Source organism: Sceloporus occidentalis, unplaced genomic scaffold (genome assembly GCF_023333645.1).
Source record: "Sceloporus occidentalis isolate IW3139 unplaced genomic scaffold, rSceOcc1.0.p SCAF_2, whole genome shotgun sequence".
NCBI classification, from domain to species: domain Eukaryota; kingdom Metazoa; phylum Chordata; class Lepidosauria; order Squamata; family Phrynosomatidae; genus Sceloporus; species Sceloporus occidentalis.
The window spans coordinates 132,160,533-132,186,158 of NW_028316982.1; the positions used below are offsets into that span (position 1 = coordinate 132,160,533).

At 39.9% G+C, this 25,626-nt stretch overlaps 1 protein-coding gene across 1 annotated transcript in view; it reads left to right on the plus strand.

Annotated features, from left to right (window-relative positions):
* The window catches only part of SUGT1 (SGT1 assembly cochaperone of MIS12 kinetochore complex), a 36,340-nt gene that overhangs the window by 7,481 nt on the left and 3,233 nt on the right, over positions 1-25,626 (plus strand). Inside the window, exons 6-11 of the mRNA XM_089511060.1 lie at positions 2,042-2,095; positions 8,031-8,050; positions 10,110-10,135; positions 10,840-10,936; positions 11,710-11,817; positions 24,533-24,623. Of these exons, the coding sequence (XP_089367186.1) occupies positions 2,042-2,095; positions 8,031-8,050; positions 10,110-10,135; positions 10,840-10,936; positions 11,710-11,817; positions 24,533-24,623 (396 nt within the window). The remainder of the gene's footprint in view (positions 1-2,041; positions 2,096-8,030; positions 8,051-10,109; positions 10,136-10,839; positions 10,937-11,709; positions 11,818-24,532; positions 24,624-25,626) is intronic.

Sequence of the window (25,626 nt, forward strand, 5' to 3'; positions counted from 1 at the left end):
TTCCTTGCCTAAGAAAGCCTTCCTCATCTAAGAAAACCTTAGAAGGCATGTGGAAGCTTAGTGGTTAAGACACCAATTCTGATGATTGTAAGGTTGGCAGTTCAAGGCCCAAGAAACACATAATGGAGTGAGCTCCTGTCACTAGTCTCAGCTTTTGCCAGCCTAGCAGTTTGAAAGCATGCAAATCGAAGTAGATAAATAGGTACCACTTCAGTGGGAAAGTAACAGTGTTCTGTGCAGTCATGCTGAGCACATGATCACAGGAGTCATCTTTGGACAATGCTGGCTCCCTCAGCTTAGTAACCGAGATAACCACAGCCCCCCCGCAGTCTGTTATGCCTAGAGATTTATGTCAAGAGGAAACCTTTAAGAAAATATTATGAAATTTATGAGGTCACCATAAGTTGACAGTCAACTTGAAGTTAAGTTACACACAAAGTTAATTTTGAGATAAAAAGGCCATGAATTAAGTTGGTGTCTGCCAACCTGTGGGATGGACACCTGCATTGGATGTAATGAGATACTGTAGTAGTGATTGGAAAATGTGAGGGAATTGTCACCTTGCCTATGGGCAACTGAGTAGTTACTGAGTTGTTGTTTTTCATGCTGTGTAGTTTGCAGGCTACATGCAGCTAGATAGTAACTGTGCCCATTGTTGCCATCTCATTTATTGTGTACCTGCTTGTCTTTTGCTCCTGCACTTCAGGACAAATAATAATAGCTTAGGGAGATCTTATTTAGAAGCAAGTTTTGATTTGAAAACATTGCCAGTACTCCCAGATTAGAAATTATTGAAAAGAGATGTGGCCAAATCTAAATAAATACTTAAGAAAAATCGTAAAAGGGAAGACTGTAGCAATTTGATAGAGTAAGCATCAAATACATAGCAGAAAAATAAAATAAAATAGAAACAGGAAAATATGAAATCGAAATTGATGAGCATAATGAGAAGATTAGAGAAGTAGAAAAGTGATCATGGAAGAGATGGAAGGGTTAATTAAAGAGAAAGATAATACTTGGTGGTTATTGTTGTTTTGTACTAAAGAGAATAGCTCTTCCTGATTTATAACTGTTGTTACTGTGTTTCATTTTTATTCTTTAAAAAAAAAAGAATAAAAAAGAAAACACTGTCATTCCAGCCAGTGTTAAAATAGCCTTTTCACTGCCAGAATCCACTTACTCTAGCTTATGCTACTCATATTTAAAGTGGAATTATGTCTGGAATACATGGTGGGGTTTTAAATTATGCTGTGGCTGGAATGCCATATCAGGAGTAAAATAGTGTTTATTTAGATCAGGGATGCGTAAATTCTGTGACCAGTTCTTCAGTTCCCTACCCTCCTTGGTCCCTGCTGCCAGTGTTGCTGAATTTTACTGCATGTGCAGCAAAAACAAACAAAAAACTTTTTAAAGTTTACTGTCATGCTGCAGAGTTTTAGTGACTCAGCATCCCTCTCTGTTCAAGTGAACACTTCTAAGTAGGAGATGCATGGCTTTTTTTATAGTCTTGCTGTACTTCTGGAGGGCTTCAGCCTCCTTCAGCTGTGAAGGCTAATATACTTTAAAGAGAGAAGCTTTAAGTCTCGAATTCTGTGAGCATATGCATGCCATGTAGAGGGACCTTCAAGACTTTGGGGCTCTACAGACAGGCGGCATGTAGCTGCCCCTTTTAGCCCTGGATCGTTGCAGCGACAACCACACGCCTGACAACGATCTGCTCCCTGCAGACAGCAAAAAGAAGCTCCAAAAAGGGGCTTCTTTTTGCATCCCGGAAGGGGTGCTATCGATGTGCCTGTGCCCCAGGATGATGCCGCTGGTGCGCAGCGCCGTTTAGTCACTGCACATGTGAACGTTATCATGGTGCGCGCTGTCTAGACAGGCATGCACCAAGATGGTGCCCGGGTGACACAACAAGGGCTTTGAGCATGTGGCAAAGTGCCGGTCTGTACAGCCCCTTTGTAGCTTAAAGATAGGGCAGCTACATTTTATAATAGACTGTTATCACAAGAGACATGGGTGTGTGTTTGTTTTCATTTTCTAGATACTGAGGCAGCTTTTACCATTTGGATTAAAAGATGTGAAGAAGCCATCAGCAGTAAGCAGTATTTTACTTATTTACATTCTTAAAAGCATATGTTTATGCTGCTAATGAAAAAGTTCAAGTTTACTGTCCCAGTCCACCACTTTTTCTGGCTTTCATCCACATCCTAATTATCTCCCATAGCCTCTATTTATTTATTCCCTCATTTATCTACCTTAGCCTTGTGAAGAAGTATCAGGATTTATATGGGGTAAGCCTTACCGTAAAGTGGATTTCCTAGTGTATGTAGGATCTTGGTGTTAGAACCTGTGCAGAAACCTAACCAATCCTGGACACAGTTTCATTGTTTGCTTATTTCCTATAATTTATCAGTATCTTTTGGGGGGCAAATTTATATTTTTTTTAATTACACACACACACACCCTGTATATACTCATCTATAAGTTGAGAAATTTATGCCCCAAAATTGACCCCACAATCCCAGGTCAGCTTATTTATGGGGTCAGTATGATAATGTGATAGCAGCTTTTTCAAATTTCCCCGTATGGTGATGAGAGTAGTTTATTTCTCTCTTGAGCCAAGCAGAAAGAGTCCTGGGAGATTTATTGTTTTTAAACAAACAAAAAAGTCCTTCTCCTGCCAGCATTGAAACAAAAGGTGAAATTAGAGTCCCTCTTTCCAGGCACACACATGCACACATTGAAGTTTTATCCTTGACATATCCACAGGTCATGGTAAAATCCATAATTTTGGCCCTAAAACCTGCTCTCAACTTATACATGAGGTTGACTTATAGGCGAGTATATATGGTATTCAGAAAGTATTTATGTATAAAAATGAACATTGAGAAATTGTGATCGTGTGCAAAAAAATTAAATTTGCAAGTTAGCTTACAACAAAGAGAGAAGGATAAAAATGAAATGGCACATTAATTTGGGATGGTCAAAGTATGGTCCTACAGAAGTGGTCTACAGACTGCACCTACCATCAACTCTAGGCACAAGAGTAAGTATTGAGAAAAAGTGGCAGTTTGCAGTCTATTATCATCTGCATGGCCACAGGTGGTTATATTTGTTGTTTGCCTTGAAGTTATTTCTGACTTATGGCATCCCTATCATGGGGTTTTCTTGGCAAAATTTGTTCAGAGGATGTTTGCTTTTGCCTTTCTCTGAGGTTGAAAGAACGTGACTTGCTCAGGGTCACCCAGTTGGTTTCCATTGCTGAGTGGCGATTCACACCCTGAACTTCAGAGTGGTAGTCCACCACTACACCACATTTTCTTCACTTTTAATATAAATAAATATAAAGGCAGCCCATGATAAATCTTGTATGCAGCTCAACACCTGAAAGACTAGGGTGGCCTTTATCTTTTCCTGAAAGGTCCAAACATACTGCAGAAATAATCCAGTTTGAGACTGCTTTAACTGCCCTGGCTCAGTGCTAGGGAAATCTGGGAATTATAGTTGATTGTGGCACCAGAGCTCTCTGACAGGCAAGGCTAAATGTCTCACACAACTACAGTTTCCAGAATTCTCTAGTCTTGAGCCAGGGCAGTTAAAGTGGTGCCAAACTGCATTATTTACGCAGTGTGTTTTGGACCAGAGTTGGTTCCAGGCAAACAAGCCTTAAGATTGGATTTTATAAAGAAAGGGGTGGGGAGGAAAAGCCAAGACTATTCTTCACACCCATATAAATGACTTGTCTTAACATTTGTGTTTTTAAATTACGTGGTTTTGCTGTGCTTGCTATTACTTAATTGTCCTTTTAGTTGCTTTATTAATCTATCTTGCATATGTTAGCAGAGTTATTCATTGGATTAAAAATTACTGCAATAAATTGCAGTACTTTTGCAGCAATTACTGCATAAATTGAATGACACTACTACTGCTTCTACTACTATTTATTTATATCTCACTTTTTTACCCAAAATTGGAACTCAAAGCAGCTGACAATTTAAAAGAACAATACAGTTAAAAGCATACAAAAAGTGAGCATTAAAAAAGAATCAAACTATTACAGTATTAAAACACATCATACATTAAAAGGATAAGTTCTTAAAAACAATACAATTAAACAGTACAGCTGCCCCTAGCCCTTAGTTTCGGGGCAGCTACCAAGAAGGCCCTCTGTTGCATCCCCATCAGCTGTGAAACATGCTCATGATGTTAGTGGGACCGAGAGAAGGGCCTCTCCTGGTAATTTCAGAGCCTGAGTAATTTCAGAACACATATAGAGAGATTCAATCTGCCCAGCAGCCTGGGCCTGAGCCATATAGGGCTTTATAGGTCATAACCAGCACTTTGGATTGTGTCCAAAAACAAACAGGCAGCCAGTTGATCTGACTCAACAGAGGCATTGTATGGTCTCAGACACCTGCCTCAGCTAATAGTCTGGCTGCAGCTCTTTGGACCAGCTAAAGTTTATGAACACTCTTCAAAGGCAGCCCCAAGTAGAGCATGTGTCTAAATGGGATGTAACTAAAGAATATACCACTGGCCAGATCTGGCATCTCAAGGAACAGGCACAGCTCATAGGCAAGCTTTAAATGTAGAAAAACACTCATAGCGGAAACCTTGGCCTCCAGGTTCAAAGCTTAGTCTGGGAGTACACCTAAGCTGTGAACCTGTGACTTCAGGGGAAGTGTAACACCATTTAACACAGACTGAATCTTTATTCGCTGATCTGCCTTCCAACTGAGCAGGAGTACCTCTGCCATGTCAGGATTAAGTTTCAATTTGTTTACTCTTATCCAGTCAATTACTGATAATAGGCACTGGCTTAGGACCAAGACAGCCTCCTTGAATTGGGATGAAAAAGAGTAGTAGAAATGGCTGTTATCCACATATTGATGCCATCACACTCCAAATCTCTGGACAATCTTTCCCAGTGGTTTCATATATATGTTAAATATCATGAGGGCAAAACAAATCTCAGGGACCCCACAGTTCAACAGCCAGGGGGTTGAACAGGAGTCCCCCAGTATCACCTTCTGGGTTTGCCCCTCCAAGAAGGAATAGAATCACTGTAAAACAGTACCTTCAAGTCCAATCCCAACAGGTGGTCCAGAAGGATGCCATGGAAGCTGCTGAGAGGTCCAGCAGAAGTGTCAAGGACACACTCCCAATCTGAAATCAGATTGCAATGGAACTAGATAATCCATTCATCCAAAAACCTCTGGAGTTGGGAGGCCCCTACACACACTAATACCTTGCACAAAAATGGTAGGTTGACCCTGCCTGATAATTATCCATTACAGAGAGATTCAGGGATGGCTTTTTCAGCAAAAGCCTCACAACTGCCTCTTTTAGGCAAGTTGCCTACTTTAGGCAAGTTGGAATGCTGCCTTGTTGTAGGGAGGTGATTATCCCCTTCATCCACTCAGCCTACCTCTGGTCCATTTGATAAGCCAGTAAGGACAAAGGTCTAGCATAAATGTGGTGGCTCTTATATATACGAGGATCCTGTCCATATCCTCAGGCTGCACAGATTAAAAAGTATCTATTAACACTGGACAAACAGATGCCAAAGTTACATCCAAGTTGGAGCATATCTGAGTGACTTTATCTGTAAAGTGCCATGCAATTTCTTCACAGCAGGCTGTCAAGTGGTCTGCATTCAGTACTTGAGGATCAGTGAGTAATAGACCTCTGACTACCTGGAACAGTTCTGCTGTACAGCATCCTGCAGAGGCAGTGGTGGCAGCAAAAAATAATACTTCTGCATGGCATAGGCCTTCTGATAGGCTCTAGTCACTGTTCGTTCAGACTCACTTTGAGTCTTCTACCAGCTTCACTTTAGTTACTTCACTTGCTTCATCAGTGCCAATTCCCTGGAAAACAAGGGGGATGATTTGGCACCACTGCCTAAAGGGGTACAGGAAGAGATTGTGTCCACTGCCCTGGCCATTACCCTATTCCAGAGGTTAGCCAGAGCTTTAACATAATTATCTGCTGACATAACAAGAAAACCCTCAAGAGCCATCAGGAATCGGTTGAGATCCATCAGGCTCCTGGGGCGGATAATCCTAATCAGTCCCCCATCCCTGTAGATGTTCCAAGTTCCAGTGAGTCTAAACTTGACTAGATAATGATCTATCCCTGACAACAGAACTATGGGATTTCCTCCCCACCAAGATCACCATTACCTTGTCCAGCACAGAAAACAAGGTCCAGAGTTGTGCCCAGCACCATGAGTAAAACCACATACCATTTGGGACAGTCCCATGGATGTCATGGAGGCCATGAAGTCCTAAGCCACTCCTGACAGGGCTGTCTCAGCGTGGATGTTGAAGTTCTTCATCATTACTAGCTGCAGAGACTCCAACACCAACTCTTGAGACTACCCTGGGTAGCTCAGGAAGAGAGACTATTGAGCAGCAGGATGGGTGGTACACTAACAGATGTTGGAAGACCGTTACAGTTACCCCTTTTATGTCTCCTTACAGAAAAGTGATTTTTATTTGTTACCTATTTCTTCCCATTTTTAGAAAAGACAGCTTTAATATGTTAAAGAAGCATATTTTTATGTACACTTTAAAAAATGAAAGGAAGTTATGTAAAAGAGCTAAGACAGATTTTCCTTTTGGAAGACAATATGCAGTAGAAGTCTACAGAGGTCTGTTGAGGTCTGTGAATACTTACTGCATGTTAAGATAAGAAATCCATAATTCACCTAAGACGTTAAGAGGAACAAAAAGAAGGCGCAGTAAGAGTAAAAGTAGCAATTTGCTAATAATTTGATGAAACAAAATATTCTGTTCACCAGATTCCTAGAAAATCAAGGTTTTGCTCCCATTTATAAAAATCTGAAGTTAAAAGTACAGTCACTCTGTGTTTAAAAAAATGGTTCTTTTTATTCAAGAAAGAAGTGTAGTAGTCATGCCTAATCTTGTTTTCCTAGCTTTGTGAATGAAATGTAAGAGAAGAGAGAGAAATAAGATCTGGGGGGAAATTGAAATCATGAATTGCAGCGAGAGTAAAGGGTATCATTTTTACTGAAGCATTGTATAGAGAGGCCAATACTATTCACAGTAATAATCATAGAACTGATAACATCTTACATACTGCGGTGGAAAGAAGAAAGAAAGAAGACACTAGTATCCGTGTTTCTCCTATTCATTTTGCTTTCAGCCTTAGTTTAGGATTTGCTAATTAATAATTATACTGCTTGAGCTTTGTGTAGAATATACTTCTTAGTGAATTACAGGACCAGAGTTTTGATGAGCACCATGGCTGTTCATTTTGTTTCTTTGTTCAGACCTTCTGAAGTTTTGAATTTGCAGCACCCATACAAAACAAAATCTTTGAGGAACTTTAATAAAGTTATTACTGATTGGTCTGAGATTTCATCTTTATAATATATAGATAAGGATGTTAAGACCATAGAAAACTAATCACGTATGGTTGGCTCCATAATGTTCTTCTGCTGGTCTAAGGGCCACTGCCTAATTTTCAGGGATCCACCTTGCCTCACAGTTTACACTATTCAGAAGGGCTAGCTACCTTTTATGTAGCATTTTTAGGGGACTGAAGGGGCTGCCATGGAGAGGAGGAGGCAGGCATGTCCACTTTCAGCATCCCACTTACACATCTTGGAATCTGGATTCAACCCATAGCATAAAAGATGGATGTGATAAAATGAATAATGTATGTTGTGCCAATCAGTTAATTAGTTTCTTTGAAGCTGCATGCATGGATGCTTCAGCTAAAATCTTGATGCCCAGTTTTCTTCATGATAGTGCAAGACAGTACTGCGGTCTTCATATTTACTTGGCAATAGCTTCCACTGTTTCTAGTGGGGCTTATTCTCTGATAATCATGCTTTACTAAGTGTGAATTGAAGTCTAAACATTAAAACTGGCCCATTTAGTTAGCTGAAGCAAAATCTGTAAACCTCTGTGTTAAAGAGGTTGCTTTGTTCCTAATTTGGATGTGTTCATACTTCTAAAATAAGGTGTTCATTAAAATTGCAATTTGTTTTTGTCTTACAGCCAGATCACATTCTGTAGTGGTAAGTTTCTTCCTAATTGGTATATTTCTGTTTTTCTATACTTCCTCATAGCTGAATTGTAATAATTAAAATAACACTTTTTATGGTTAGCATGAAACCTCATTTGTTTTTCCTGGGAGAAATCTCTCTTGTCCCTAATATTAAACAGCATCTTGGTTTTCTGTTGTGCCAAGTAGAAATGTACCACATTGCAAATTCTAGCAGCAGATTAAAAATAGAGTTGGCTAGTCCATGCACACAGCATGTTATGGATAAGTTTGTGTCTCCAACCTTTTGAAATAGGACAGCTGCAAGACAAGTCTTAACCATAGTCTAGAAGTGGGACCAAAACCACTCATTTGTTTAATAATACTTATCAGAATTATCCTTTAGTTTCTTATATGCATCTAATAACCATGAGACTGAGTCATGTGGGACATTGGAAGGGTTGGTCTGGGATGTATAGTAATGGCAGTTTTATGCCATGTAGATGCCTGGTCGGATCCCATTATGTTTTGTGTTTAGAGATATTTCTGTGAGTCAGTGTGAAAGACTAGGATTGTTTGTGCTCTTTGAACAGCTGGTTGCATTGAATTGCAAGCTGCTTTTTAAATTTGGAATTTCAAAAGCAGTTTGATCAGTACTGTACACCATCTTGAGTACTGAGTTGTTTTCAATCTACAAGTCTTGGTAGCTGCTGGAGGTTGAAGGCCAGCAATAGCTGGGGACCCACATTGAGGCTCTAGATTACTATTGAGTACATACTAACATCATCCTATGGAAAAGTTTAAAAGAGATTTACTTCTTTGTGGCCTGTGATACTCAGTTGTATCTATCAAACCATTTCTGGGGCATATAAGAATTTATGATAAGAATCCGGCCTCATTTCTTCTCCAAAGTGAACAGACTTGGAATAGGGAAGTGATGGAGGTGGTAGACACAACTTGAGCAGAAAATAATGAGTGAAAGAAATTCAAAAATACTGAACTGTCAAACTGTCTGTATCTCCTGTTGTATTTGCTGTGTAGCAAGTGTGGGGGTTTACACCTCATTATCAGTGCCTTGGAGAAGTCCTTTTTTCTTGTTGAGCCTTTTGGGGAGATTTTTTCCTTTGGCTTGTGGAATGGGGAGTCAGCCCTGGATGAGCCACGATGCCCATCTTACTGGGAGAAACTAGAAAGTCACTACTTAGTCCCAGTATGGAGGATATGGAAGGGGTGAGGAAAGAGCCAGTTACAAAGGTATTTTGACAACTCCTTAGACTTGATTGACAGAGTGTTCTTTACTAAGTGTTCCTCCCACCCATAGTCAAAACTAATAAGTATAGAGGAATAGTCATTCCCATGAACTTGTCTAGGTGCAACCAGTACATGATTGGATGGTATCTAAAATCTGATGTGTGCCAGATTTAAATTACTTGTCCTTTTCTCAGTCCAGCGCTTATTTATACTTTGTCTGCAGTATACAGTACAGTTGCTCCTCTGTATCCATGGATTTTTTATCCACTGATTCAATCATTCACGGCTTGAAAATATTGAAAATTAATACAAATTTGCAAAGCAAACCTTAATTTTGCCATTTTATGTAAGGGACACCATTGTATTTACTGGGACTTGAGCATCCATGGATTCTGGTATTCCACAGAGAATCTTGGAACCAAACCCAGTGGATACCAAGAGCCCGCTGTATTTTAGTGTTGCTCTCTTATTGACCCCCCCCCCCCCTTCATGCATTAGAGCGACTTTTCTCAACCTTTTTACACTGGAGGAACCCTCAATAATTTTTGGATCTCAGGGAACTGCTTCATAAAAATTATGCCTACATCTAAAAAAAAGTTTTTCCCCCCAATCACTGTCCTTTGCAGAACCTCAGTAACCTCTTTGAACCCTAAGGTTCCAAGGAACTCTGAAAAGTGCTATGCTAGAGAAATCAGAGGAAAGTACTCAAAAGTGTTATCTCTCTTTCCCTCCTTCCCTCCCTCCATAATCTAAAAATGTGATGTTTGGCTTAATATCTATGTTAAATGCTTCTAACTCTCCAATATCTTTTCATTATAATGAATGGCATTTGGATTTGATAGCATCAGTCACAGCCATCTAAGATCAAGTAAGATTTCTTCCTTTTCACAACATTTCTCTGCAATTAAACTTAATGCTTATATAAAAATGTGTGGAATGTTTTGCAGTAACAGACCTTTGTTTCTTACTGTGCTCTTGCCTATGTATTCTGTTCAGTAAGTGCTAATACTCTTGAACAGTCAAAGAAGAGGGCAATCTGCAGTTGTGGGTTGTACAGAATTAGCGCTAATGTTCTTTTACCAGAGAAAAATTATTAAAGATTGTATAGAATTAGGGTCAAGGGTCTAGCCTGACAGTTATTTTCAAGTTTTCCTGTATTGATGTTTCTGTTGAGGAACACCTAATTATCCCAGATGGAATCCTGTATATTGCAGAGGATTCTGGGGCATTCACTTTCCATTTTCCGTGAGGGAACAGACAGCAAAATGTTGACTTGTGCAACTGAAGGTCCACAGCAGTTCATGCTTGTAATGTTAAACTCTGTTTAGCATTATGTCTGAACCAGCTGAGTTCACACACTGCTTATCTGTAAAATAATAAGGACTGATCTTAAATTGAATGTACAAAAGATGTTTATCTACATCTGAATATTTGAAAAAACAAGGGCAGTTAAGCTATATAGACTTCCATAAGTATTCTAGTTGTGTGGCTCTCTGTAGAGGAAAAAAATTATAGGATTTGACATTGGAGCATCTACAAAAGCTAAATATATCTATACTGTATGTTTTAAAGGTATGACTGGTACCAAACAGAATCTCATGTAATTGTGACTATTATGATCAAGAATGTGAAGAAGGATGAAGTCAACATAAAATTCTTGGAAAGAGAGGTAAGGTGTACATACTAAATATTGGCAATTACTGATTGTAAGTGTACTTTCTTGGAATGGCATTTCATCTCTTTCAGTATAGTTTCCAAGAAATAGTATGTTTAGGATTATAGCCCAACAGTAAGACAACAGATACTTAGCTGGGATGTCAAGTAGGAAGGATAGATAGGAAGAGATAGGATTTTAGTGAACATTATTAGAGATATTGTTAGATATATATTTTGTCCGTATCTGTCTGCCATAATATTCACTAAATCATTTGGATAAAGTCTAGCTCTAATTATCACCATTCCATTTTTTATTTGAAATTGTAAATATATTTTCTTTATAGTGTACTATTTTGGGGACAGTCTGATCAGTCATTCAGCCAATTGCTACTTCATATTCTTACTGGATATGAAAACATGTGAAGCATAAAGTAAGAGTAAAGGCTGTGTGTCTTTTTGTCCATTTAATTATTTATGGCTCTTGCATAACTAGAAAGTTACCAATTCTTTACCTAAAGAATGTTTATCAAACTGACATAACAGCTTTCTGAGCTCCTAGTTGGTAGTGAAGAACATGAATCTTCTGTTTATTTTCTAGCACACTTTGAATTAACTGTTGAATAATGCAGTTCAAATTGTCATTTCAAATTCCTGTCTTATGTTTGAAATAAATTAAAGGTCTCTGCTGAAGTCTTTGCCATCATTTTCCCAAGGGAGATAAAATCAGCACTAGGAAACCTACCTCTTTCTTGTGTCTGCTTTTGATATATGTTGTATCTTTAACAGCTAATTGCATTGGTGAAGCTTTCTACAGAGGAAGACTACAGCTTAAAACTTCATCTTCTTCATCCCATAGTTCCAGAACAGAGTTCATTCAGAGTTCTCTCAACTAAGGTAATTTATAAAGAATATTTTTACCAGATATGTCACTGTTTAATATTTATATTCCTTTTTCAAAAGCAATTCCTGCCGGCCAAAAAAAAAGTAATGTAAAATATTCAAGGTATATTTGGGACTCTTTTGTATGTACATACTTTCTTTCCCTTACTCCTTCTATCATCTGCAGGTGAACTGGTCAATGGAAGACATCCAGTTAGAAATAAAAGACCAGATAGCATTTCATGGAAGACAAAACTCCTGAATGTTTACTTCTAGTTGCACCTTTCCTCATGATAACCATAATTATTAAGGGGCTTTAAACAGCATGTAATTTCTTTTTCACCCAAGATGCCTTGTAAAACACATTTGTTAGAAGAATGTGAAATAGCTCTGATTCAGGTAGAAGTTCGCCAGGGCTCTGTTCTGGGTCCCCTTCTGTTTTCTCTCTACACACTGTCCTTAGGAAAACTCATTAGCTCTTTTGGCTTTTCCTACCACCTGTATGCAGATGACACCCAGCTGTATCTTTCCGCCCCTGACCTTTCTCCAAGGCTTGAACAGCAAGTTTCGTCTTGCCTCACAGCTGTTTCGCAGTGGATGCGCCATCGGCGCTTGAAGCTCAACATGTCCAAGACGGAGCTTCTTGTCTTTCCTCCTAAGCCCACCCTTCAACACTCCTTTTCTGTCTCTGTGGACAACATTTCTATTCAACCAGTCCAGCAAGCCCGCAGTCTTGGTTTTAGCTTTGATTCTTCTCTGTCGTGTATCCCTCAGATCCAGACCACAGCCAAGGCTTGTAGATTCTTTTTGTACAATATTACCAAAATCCGACCATATCTCTCCGCCTCTACTGCCAAGATCCTGGTCCATGCCCTAGTGATCTCACGACTTGATTACTGTAATGTCCTCCTGGCTGGGCTTCCTCTTTCTCACCTCCGTCCTTTAATCTCTGTTCAGCATTCAGCTGCATGCATTATCACTTCCACCCACCGCTCTGACCACATCTCTCCTGTGTTGGCATCCCTTCACTGGCTCCCCCTCCCTTTCCGTATTCAGTACAAGCTCCTGCTGTCAACGTTTAAAGCCCTCCATGGACTGGCCCCTCCTTACTTATCAGACCTTCTTTCTCCTCACCTTCCCACCAGGGCCCTCCGTTCTGGTAGTCTAGGTCTGCTGTCTCAGCCCAGGATTTCCTCTGCCCCATCCCGGATTCGCCCCTTTTCACTTGCTGCCCCTCACTCCTGGAACCTTCTTCCCCCACAAGCAAGAGCCATCACTTCTTTAACCAGCTTCAAAACGGAGTTGAAAACCATCCTGTTCAGAGTAGCCTTCCCAGGCATTGCATAATTGTCACTTGCTATTTGGTTTTCTTTTGTTGTCTGTTTATCAAACCATTTCCTGTATTGCTATGTACTGTATACGCATTATCCTACTTGAGAGTATGTATTTTCCCTGGAAAATGATTAACCATCCATTATGAAGCCAAACCCTCCCTCCAGTCCATCTGCCTTGGTCCAGGCCTTGGAGGTAGAGAAGAACTGCTGGACCTCTTATCCTTTCCCTCCACCGCTCCCTTCTCCTTCTGTGTCATGTCTTTTTAGATTGTAAGCCCGAGGGCAGGGAACCGTCTAATTAAAAAGATTGTATGTACAGCGCTGTGTAAATTTACAGCGCTTCATAAATAAAGGTTAATAATAATAATAATAATAATAATAATAATAACCTCACTAAACACATTGGCACATTTTTTTCTAAATAAATGTGTGTGTGTGTTGGGGGGGTTCTGCTACAGCAGTTCATAATAGCCTACTTCAACAAAGCTGTTATGTTTTCTGATATGTTATGCACCACTTGTCAATTTCTGTGCTTGAATATGATGATTGCAGAATATACCTGGCCTGTTGGTGGCTTAATACAAATACAGTGCCCCCTTCCCTTGCGTGGGAGATTTGTTCCAGATCCCCATCCTCCCTACGTAATGGAAATACTGTATATGCTGGATCCTCATTGAAAACAGTTTGACTTGTGCCACTGGTGCAGCACGGTGCGTGTGCGCCATTGCCTATTCCAGTGTGCGGCTTTCAGCATATGACCAGGTGCACTGTAAATAGGTTATTACTAATCAGTATAGCAAGGCGGGTTAGCCTCTAACACAATGAGTTCCTGAGTCCTGCCTTGTGAGTCCTGTCTTTGATCAGACTGCAGAGGGATTTTTGAGTACCTTTGAGACTAACTGAAGGAAAGAAGTTGGTAGCATGAGTTTTCATAGACTTGAGCCTACTTCCTCACAAGCATGTGTGGAGTGGAGAATCCACAGACAAACCTATACAGTGTGGCTACGCCGTATGTGGGCTTGCCATACGCGGACTCAAGGTCATGCAAATTGCGAGCCTCGGCCCTCTTAACAACGTACATGCAATGTGTTGCATAGGAGCGCACTGCCATTAAGACTAATGGGACTTGAGATTCCGCTTTATTTCCCGTGCGTGGGGGGGGGGGGTCCGGACCAGATCCCCCGCATAAAACAAGGGTCCACTGTATAAGCCGGTTGTGTGTGAGAACGTAAATTCAAGTTCAAAACTTTGTGGGTATGGAGTTCAGATGACAAGTTCAGTTTTAATGATGGTGGCTGGGGCATGAAGGCAGGAAGAAGGCTGTTGCTTAAAGTCAAGGAGAGTAGATAACCATATGAATAAGTTTTAGAATGTAGTGTGGGAAACAGAGAAGGGATGTGATGGTCAAGGGCGCTTTCATTGGGATGGGGGTTAGATAGTGTTGAAATGTGTGTACTGTGCCAGGAAACCAGTATCTCTGTTCAATCCATCGATAGACTGTAGTCTGTGATACATTCCAATTCTGCTATTTCTCTTTCCAATCTTCCTTTGAAGTTCTTTTCTTCAAGGACCACTGCTCTGAGGTCTGAGATGGAATGCCTAGGGAGACTGAAGTGTTCTGTTATCAGTTTTTGTGTATTCTCATTCCTAATGTCTGATTTATGTGCAGTCTCTGAACAGATGGTTTTGGACCATTAGTTGGCTGCTTTGAAAATATGGATAAGGAAAGCTGTTTTCATTGTGTAGATCTTACACCTCTTGATAAGATTGTTGGCTTATAGGTATCAGAGTTAGAGAGAGTATTGGAAGAATAAATTTGGTAACTTGGACCTGCAACAAAGTATGTCTTTACTGTTGTTGTGTACCTTCAAGTCATTTTTGATTTATAACAATCCTATTATGGTTTTTTGGCAAAATTCATTCAGTAGAGGTATGCTGTTGCCTTATCTTGAGACTGAGAGCATGTGACTTGGCAAAGGTCAGCCAGTGGGTTTCATGGCCAAGCTAGGAACCCTAGTCTCTGGAGTCATAGTGCAACACTTAAACCATTACACTGGATACTACCATGTGTAATTATCTGAAGCAGGCCATTATTAATCTGGGAGTGCTAGGTCCAAGCTGTGTGTTATGTAGAATTCTGATACATGTTTTCTTGTTAGTTTCTCTCCACTGGCCAGAGGGAAAACACACAAGGCCAGTTGAATCTTGAATGCTGGTCTAACTGATTGAGAATTGCTGAACCTTTTAATTTTAATTTTAACCCTTTAATTTTTTCATTAAATTGGTTCTGTAATACTGGAAATCTCACAGCCCTTTGAACCTGTAGTCCCAAATAAAATTATCAGTCTTTCTTCTGGAATATAATCAGCAGTTGTGTTGAAATTGTCTTATTTTCACTAGAGGGCGCTAAAATATTAACTGTGGTGTTAAATAGTGATGAGTGCTGTGTGAAGTAATAAATTTGTTGGGGTGGCATAGTATTTCACAATGAATGATTAACAGTGCAGAATCATAATATTCTGTGGCTTATTTCAAGATTCTTTTAGGACTACATATTCTTTATTTATGAGTGTTGAACATAAACTTTAAAAGGAATGAAGGTTAAAAAGAACTACTTTAAATACATACTGAAAGCTAATATTTTTAGTATATTGTCTCAGTTTTTGAAATGTTCAGACTACTTTTACAACAGAATAAATGTGGGACTAAAATATTATTCAACTTTGAAATATGGGTCAGCATTCAGTGGTACAGTGTGCCTGCGTTATACACGGGCGCGCCTTATGCGGACTCCAGCATACGCTGGAAGTCTACGCCGGTTCCCACACTAGGGAACTGGAAAGGAAAAGGCTGGTGGTGAAATGGGGCTGAAGCATACGCGGAATTCCCCTTACATGGTGGGGAGTCCAGAATGGATCCCCCGCATAAAGGAAGAGCCCACTGTATTGTGAGAATCTTTGCATTCATTTTAGCCACCTCACTGGAGTCCCTCTTCACACTTATCCTTGCCCAAGATAATTTATAACATTCTCAAGATGGTAGGAGGAGAAGTCATGTTCTTATGATTTTTATTATGGAAAAATTTACGTCCCTAAAAATGCATAATTCCATAACATTCTTCAGTCATTTTTAAAGGATATAAATCTGGTCAAGTAATCAGCAGAATATTTCTAGAATATTTCATATTTTAACATAATTAGCTAAGAATAATCTATTCAGTTGACTCATTGGAAAAACAAAAACCAGAAATAGCCATAGAATTCTCAGTATAAAATTATTGATGTGAAAATAACAGTATTATTTTCAAAAGATGTGAGACCTGTAGTTTATGTGACAGAGTAAGGCAGCTGTCAATAGTAAGATCATTTAAAAGCTTTCCCCCATATTTTCAGGCTTGTGACATCATTTTCTCCCAGACCAGCACAACTCCAGCCAATTGCCGCATACCATTCTTGTAGGTCCATGTACTTTAAATTGGGCATTGTTATCCAGATGTCTTTGTTTACAGCTATATTGTTGTAATGGGGGGGGGGGGAAGATTCTCAAAATAGAGATAATTGTGGAGGGGGGAAAACTGATATAGTATCCGTTGTCAGATGCATATGACCCTGAAACCAGGCTGATAAAGTAATTTTTCTTACCAGTGGAAGGTTAACATTTTAATTACATTTTCATTCTTCATTCCCCCATCCCCATCTGTAAATATTGAAGTTAAATGTTAGCTTCAAAGAGCGTGAAATAATTTGACTTCTTGCTTACATAATGTTTACCTGTTTAAGGTTTTGTTTGTTAGATGTTAAACATACAGTGCGCCCTTGTTTTATGCAGGGGATCTGTTCTGGAGCTTGTGCTTGCAGTGGCGTGTGGTGGTGGCATGTATGCGCGCCATGGGCACGAGCACTATTGTTTCTTCCGGCGCATAGCGCTGGAAAAAGTAGTGCTGCTTTCAGCGTATGCTGAAAGCAGCGTATAATGCACCCGCCTATTACCTGGGCACACTGTACTAAAGCAGATCCCAATTCAAAATTTCCCAGCAGACAAGGTCCCATCATTCTCTAGAGTGGGAAGCTCCTCCCATTTGCTTCTGCGTAAGCAGGAAAAAAAATACAAAAACCATGTCTGTACCCCTGAGGGAGTTATACAAAAACCATGTCTGTACTCCCACTTTAGGAAGCCAGTCTTTTTCCTGCCTACATTCCTAGTAGGATGTGTTTTTGAGTCAGCCGAATGTCTTTGCCTTGGAAGTTTTATACCTACAGACCTTTTCCCTGGCCTCCTTTCACCACCAGCCTTTTCCTTTCCAGTTCCCTAGTGTGGGAACCGGGCTCTTTCCCATCTGGGCCTGATTTTATGGCCGCCTGAGGGCTACTTCTTAATGCCCAAGGCTTAGAGCTGTTTGCTAGCCATACTGATATAAATAGTATTAATAATGGTTAAAAAACTAATGAGGTTACAGATTATGACTATTCCAACCATCCTAGAGTCACTTTTACCTGGAGATCCCCTCTCCACCTTGGGCCTTTCCAATACATATTATCACCTTCCCTTCTCCCAGATATTCCACTATGATGATTCTCCCTTGACAACTGGCTCATCCAGTTCAAAGCCCTTCATTATGTCCCCTAGCAGGTCCTTATTCACTTGCCTACCAGAGGTGTCACCAATGGCCTTCTAAGTAGAGGGGTCTACACAACAGTCCTTTGTCTGATCTACCTCTGCGTGTCTCACTGTCGGCACACCAGGGCTGCCATAACTGACTAGAAATGCTTCAGCCATGGAGGCGCCAGAGTTTCACATTCCATACAGACATCTCATGCACCCACCCTTCGACCTCCCAGTGAGGGTGAGTGCCTTCAGTCACAGGGGTGGGTGATGGTGTCCCCGCCGCAGGTTTGGATGTTGTCCATCTCCGTGTTAGCCCTTCTGATCCTCAGACAGTGGGGGCCAGTCTCATTTCTCACCACTTACTATCCTCCAGGGTTTGAGGTTAGACCATTACCCTGTCTTTCCTGGCCCAGCTTCCGCGTTAGGCCTCTACAGGTTATCCCTACCTCTCCGAGAGATCATCACACTAAATTACCATTACAGAGCCACGGTCCATCTTAGGACCCCGAATCCCTTGACAGTTGGGCCTCCAGGTCCACCTGTGTCAGACTCTAAGGGCTCGGTTCTCATCTGTCTCTAGATTGACAAGTTGGGGTGACCATGGTGACTTCAACCTGGCTCATTACAGATAATGTCAGAAAAACAGCCTTTCAGCGTTGTCTGACTAAATCTGTGACCTGTCAGGAGGGCTTTACTTTCCTTCATTAACTTTGCTAACAACAAATGGTCTTCATCAAGACAGACATCTCAATGTAGGTTGTCGATATTGAGGTTTACAATCGATATTTAAGGCCCTGATTGAAGGGCTACATTTCTCATCCCAGCAGCCAGAGATAGCTTCTATGCCTCAAGACTGATCATCGCCTCTAAGGTCTATATTCAACAGCGGGCTGGTTGTCCACAACAGACATAAATCGGGCCAGACAACGTTGGATGTGCTAGAACATCCTCACATAGACCTGTTCGCCTTGCTACTGTCCACCTCATCTTTGAGGCCAGATTCTCAGGGCTCCTCTCTAAGCTTAGACAAAAGGGGATCATAAACCTCTGACATTCTCTTCCCCCAGTGATGCTCTGCTCTAGTTTGATCATTGACCAGTGGTTAGGGCCTTGACCTTGGCCCTTTTCTCTCTTTGGTATCTACCTAGGTTAAAATAAAATATAATATAGGTTTACTGTTGGCTTTGGTCAATGGTGATATTTGCTTTGGCTAATTAATGACTGGCTTCCTAAGGGAGGGTAGTCCCTCCCACAGGGGGCTAGGCATGGGTTTTGTGTTTCTTCCTGCCTACTTAGCAGCAAATGTGAGGAGCTGCCCACTCTAGAGGATGATGGGACCTTATCTGCTGGAAATGGAGGCATCACAGGAAGCCATATCTTGTGAGGAATGGTTTAAGAAACTGGGAATGTTTAGAGCAGGATACAAAGTGGAAAAATCTATGGTTGCTTAGTGGGTGATCTTCCACTGAGCATTGGTAGGGGAGGGCTGATTCTATTAGACCTTTTGGGATGTCTGGAGGGCTTGGGAATTGGGAGTACTGTATTTCAGTAGTTGCTGCACTATAGATCAGGTAGACTCCAGATGAAGGCACTGGGAGATGCTCCTGCTCAAAAAAATTGTTGTTCTGTGGGATTCCACAAGGTGCCATTCTATCCCCAATGCTGTTTCACATTTACATAAAGCCACAGGGGAGCTCATCCAAAGGAATGGGGCAGGGGTTACACTCTGAAAGATTGTGTTCACAGATTGGGGGTACTTCTGGACCCATTATGTCAAACGACAACCCAGATAGCACACACTCCTTGCCATCACAGCTATCAGCTTCAGCTTTTATGTTATCATACAGTATACGTAGTATAAATGCCAGTGTATACAAGTGCCTAAATTTTTCACTTTATCAGTTGATTCCCTGGGTTGAGGGAGGATAATGTGGGAAACACATTGGTTTTAATTTTGCTTTCAAAGCGAGACCATGCATATACTTCATAGATTATTCCTAGGTTATCCTGTTAGGCAGAAACTGGAAAATCAGTATGGCAAGAAGACAGCTAGGCTAAACTTTCTAGTATACATTATTGTTTTTAAAGTGATACTGTAAATTGTCCAGAGTGATTTAAAAAGCTAGTCTTACTCAGTTTGAATTACTGGTATTTTAAGATTCAATTTTAAATAGGCTAATTAAAAATACTCAGGTAGTTAATAAATTTTGAAAATGCTAGTTAGATGTAGGAGTTTTGATTTGTGGCAAAGTATTTGGGGAGTTTGCTATAAGAAGTTCTTCAGAAGGAGCATTTACAGAAGTGTCTTTGTTCTTGGAGCTACAGGGATCCCTGGGTTATCCTGGATTTGGCTAGAGCTATGAAGTTCACTTCAGTATAACGTTCTGCCAGAACAAATTAGTTCATACATAGCACCCTTTTAGCTCTGATCTTGAGAAGGATGATAGGGCTGTTCAGTACTCTGAAACATGGAAATATATTTACTCTTATATGTGCTATTGTGAGCTGAGAATTTTGCTAGCGTCTCTTCTTGTCTGGTTTATAAAATCAGAAATTAAAAGTTAAAGCAAATTACAGCGGAAGAAAAACATAATTGTGTGCTGTTATCATAGAAGGAAGATTCTTACTGTTTTAAAAGAACTGAATATCAGAGTTTATATTCTAAAAAGTTAACGTATATTTCTTAATAGCATTGAGCCATATTTTATTCAGTTACAGTATATGCATATATATGCAGACTAATGAAGCCAACAGTTTTGAAGGGGAAAAAGCTTTATTTTTACATGATGCATATAGTTGTTCTAGTATGTGCTACCTAGAAGTCTTCTGTGTGCATGTGTGTTGTGAGAGTGAGATATTCTGAGATGTAGAGAGATCTTGTAGCACCTTTGAGACTAACTGAAAGAAAGAAATTGGCATACATGCTCATCCCTCAATTGTGTCAGCAATGCCCTTCAGCACTCTGTTGGGCAAACAGGCCAATCTCTGTGCCAGAGGATAAATTGACCTAAGTCAGGTATTAGGAATGGGAATACACAAAAACAGAACATTTCAATCTTCTTGGGTATTCCATCTCAGACCTCAGAACAGCGGTCATTGAACAAAAGAACTATAAAAGTAGTTTGGAAAGAGAAACAGCAGAACTGGAATTCATCCACAAACTATAGTCCCTCAGCAATGGATTGAACAAAGACAATGGTTTCATGACACACTAGTTAAGTATACTTGATACAGCCATAGAATCATACACACACTTCAACACTGTTCTGACCCCATCCTCATGGGGGTGCCCTACATTCATCTATTCCCCTAACCACTAAGGCTAGTCCCATTGCAAAACTGGATATGCCAGTTCATCTCCATGCAGGAAGACCAGTTTCCTATGTTTTTGTGCACTAACGACCATCGTTAAAATTGGACCTGCAACTTCATTTCCTGTATGGCAGGGGGTTGGACTGAATGGCCCTTGCGGTCTCTTCCAACTCTATGATTCTATGATTCATACACAAAGGATGTAATTTGAATTGACATCCTCACATATCAATGGCATATATATGTTTGTACCTGGCTTCAACTTCACCAAATGCATCTGAGGAAGTAGACAGAAGTCTTCAAAAGCTCATGCTGCCAATTTTTTTCTTTCAGTTAGTCTCAAAGGTGCTACAAGATCTCTCTTCCACAGGGCTCTGTTTCAAGCCCCTATTGTTTTCTCTCTACACACTGTCTTTAGGTAAGCTCATCAGTTCTTTCGCTTTTCTTATCATCTGTATGCTGATGACACCCAGCTGAATCTTTCCACCCCTGATCTTTCTTCGAGTCTTAAACAGCAAGTATCTGCTTGTCTCAATGCTGTGTATCAGTGGATGCAGCAGCAGTGCTTAAAGCTCAGTATGTCTGAGACTGAGCTTCTTGTTTTTCCTCCAAAGCCTACTGTTCAATACTCCTTTTCAGTTCTTCTCAATGACATCTCTATTCACCCTGTCCAGCAAGCCCGCAGTCTTGGTTTTATTTTTGATTCCACTCTGTCATGTATCCCGCAGATTCAAGCTATAACTAAGACATGTAGATTTTTTCTTTATAACATTGCTAAAATCCGATTGTTTCTTTTGGCTTCCACCGCCAAGATTCTAGTCCATGCCTTAATATCGTGTCTGGATTACTGCAACTTTCTTCTGGTGGGGTTTCCTCTTTCTCATCTTTGTTCTTTGATTTCTGTCCAGCATTCAGCTGCACATATCATAATGTTGGCTCACCATTATGATCATGTCTCTTTTGTCATCCCTCCACTGGCTCCCTCTCCCCCTCCGTATTAGTTATAAACTCCGGTTAATGACTTTTAAAGCAGTGCAGAGGCTGGCCCCTCCTTACTTATCACATCTTCTTTCCCCGTATTTTCCCACTCATGGCCTCCATTCTGGCAACCAAGGACTGTTGTCCCAGCAGAGGTTTTCTACTTCTCCAGCTCGGATCCGCCCTTTTTCTTTGGCCACTTCTTACTCCTGGAACCTCTTTCCCTCTCAAACATGGTTTATCTCCTCTTTACCCAGCTTTAAAACTGTGATAAAAACTATTCTGTTCAGGGAAGCGTTCCCAGACATTACTTGATTGTTATTTGATGTTTATTTTAATCTGTTTGTATATTTTGTTGAATGACATTGTGCTTCAATTTTGTATTATATTATCTTTTCTGGTATGTACACCACTGGCAGGTCCATTTTATTTTATTTTATTTTATTTTATTTTATTTTATTTTATTTTATTTTATGTACAGCGCTGTATAAACTTACAGCACTTTATAAATGAAGTTAATAATAACAATCTCTCTACGTACTACTAGCATGGCTGTATCTTTGTATTCTGAGATGGTTTGCTGTCTGCAGTTCTTATATTTCTAGTGTTTTTCTTAATTTGTGTTTCTTATTAGCCACATGCACGTTTTTTGTTGGTCAGGGACAGTTTTAACCGATTGTGTAAATGACGCAAAACGAATTGTAACTAATTCTGTACTTTTCTTAATATGGCAGTTCTGTGAATTCTAACCGGAGTACCCCTTCTTGACAGTCTCTGCAATTGTTGTGAGATTTGCGTATTCTAAACAGACCTTAACAACAACTATTGTAAGAACAAAATTTATTGTAAGGAGAGTAGCAATACATGGAATCACGTCTTTGCTGAATCTGGAGAACTCCAGATAGAGACAGCACTTTAAAATCCCCCAGTCCCCCTTGGTTACTTTTTCTTCTGGTCAGCCTTTGATGTAGAATTCCTCCCTTTGTTCTGAAGGGGAGGAAGAAGGAGGAGTAGCCATTTGGTTCCCAGTTCCGTTAACTAGGAGAGATCTAAGGCTGTATGCATCTTTGGTATCTGTTACCCATCCAGCCTTCATAAAACTGCCTGTCTGCGATATGTGACCATCTGGCCCATTCCCCATGGTGGCAGTCCTCCTTCCCAAAAATGCCTATCTATCTATATCTCTACTCCCTCTCTATATATGCTTATCTATCTCTATCCCTATTTGTGTTTGAGAGCCTATTCACTGACCCCCATTCTGCAGTCTGTCTGTCTATCTATCTATCATCTATCTATCTATCTATCTATCTATCTATCTATCTATCTCTACAAACCTCATGGCAGAATACACCCTGAATGACTGACTGAAGGTGGATTCTGACAATTGTAGTGTTATCTTATATTACACAAGGCTGAACTAAATTTTACCTTAGTATCCTTGGCCACCTTCCTGATCTAGCATTTGTCTTGGTGTTAATTGTAGGTTTCTCAGAATTTCTTTGAAGTGCTGTAAAATGAGTTTTAGCTACTTTAGCTTTTAATGCCAGAATTAATTATTATATCATTTGTGACATTTCTTTCATGTTACTGCCATTTTATTTTTTAGCTTCTTAATGATAAAACACCACACACTTTCATTCAGCTGATCTTTTACATAAAGACTTAAATTGTTTAGAAGGAGGTGAGCTAGAGGTATTGCTACCAGTGACAATGTGAGATATATGTGATATTACGTTCTATTTGTAGAAATGTAAAACCACTTTCCCCATACATCGCCTTGATGATTGTGGCTTACACCAGAAAACGAACATTTATTTTGTTCTTTTTTCTACAAAATTTTTAAAAGGCACAGTTCCACTTTTGAAAAACATCAGTTTGAATTCTAATTAGGAATAAACACGTAATAAACAATAGCGGTTGTAGGCCACAAAATTGTATAAGTACTTGCAGTTGTTCTGGCTGTGCAGTTCCTTGCTCCCTTTTTTGCTATTTCTTTATCATCATTAATGGCATAATTAGTTAATATGAGTGTTAATGTGTGCCAAGGTGCTGTTGCTTAGTAATTTATTTTTACTTTTTCAGTGAAAAAGTATGAGATTAAATTGCCTACTTTTTATTATTATTAATATTATTGTTATCATCATTTCTGTTAATGTTGATGATGTATCACAGAGGTCTCTTCTGATACTCAGTGATAGCATTGTAAGCATAGGTTGTGTTCTGAGTTAGCCTAGCGACTTCTGGTGCCAAATCAGAGTATTAAGAGAAGAGATGGTTCAGCAGAAGATGCTTTCCAGTTCAGGCTTGATTTCAGAATTCAAAGAGCTAGGTCATTTGAAAATGCTTTCACATAAATGAGAATGAGAACAATGTACCCTTCACATTTATTGTGAGCACTGGCTTAGTCACAATATATGTAAGGGTATTTGCATTTTATTCCTAAAACTAACTGGCACTGCTGAAATGCATTAAAATGCTTTTTTTGTTGTTGTGTTCTATAGATTGAAATAAAGATGAAGAAACCAGAAGCTGTACGATGGGAAAATCTGGAAGGACATGAAATTACTCCTAAAGCAAAACAAATTACACCAGGTCTGTGGTGCTGAGCTGTAGTTTGTGTAACCAAAATTGTTCAATAGTAGGATGTGCAAGAATAGACAAAGAATTGGCTATTATAACTGTGCTACAAATGAAAAGATATGATAAAATTTTGTACTGACAAAGACTGACTTTTGCACTTATTTATCCCTTATAATAATATAGTAGGAAAGAGACATAATGGCTTGAATTGGACTGGGCTCCTTTAGAGTTGAGAAAAATACAAGCTTGTAATATGATGACAATTGTATTTCACAAATATATGGTAGGTTTCCTCTCTGCTTTTGTTGTTCTTTGGTTTTGTATTCTCAATTGTCTGGACTCTCATGTGCATGCAAGCTCACATATATGTGCCTTCCTGAGGAATCTGGAAGCACAATAGAAATATTCTCTTCTTCTGCAGCAGAGTGAAAATTTGATATTAGGAAATGAAATGAGCAAAGATTTACATCCCTAAATAAGATTCTAACATATTAACAGCTCAAACTGCCATCAGGATTTATTTTTCTTAGCTGCCATGTAAATCCAGTGCTTGCAGCTTTTCCAAGAAGACAACACATTACATAGAGTGTTAGTACAGTGCCAGCAAATTTAAAAACAAAACCCACATGTATACAAGTCATGGTCAAGTATCTTAATATCATTTCTGAAAACTCCTACAGCCTTGAGACTGTTCGAACTTCATCACTTTTATGGTTCTGTCTTATTCCTGATTGCTGTAAATGTAAAAAGCATACTTGTTAGTACTTCTGTTCCCATGTAAATACTCCTGTCCAGATAATTTTAAATAATTTCTTGGATATTATAGGTGTTTCATATGGTAGAACCAGTCACCTAGTACTTTTTATTCACAACACAGGCGCGTTACAGACCACCGAAAAGCAGTGGCCTGCACCCACCCCTTTCCCCGCCGGATCGGGGCCTCAGTGGCTAGAGCGGCAGCCGCTGAGGTCTCGATCCCCCGCTTTCCGGGCTGCGAGGAAGGGGCAAAAGGCCG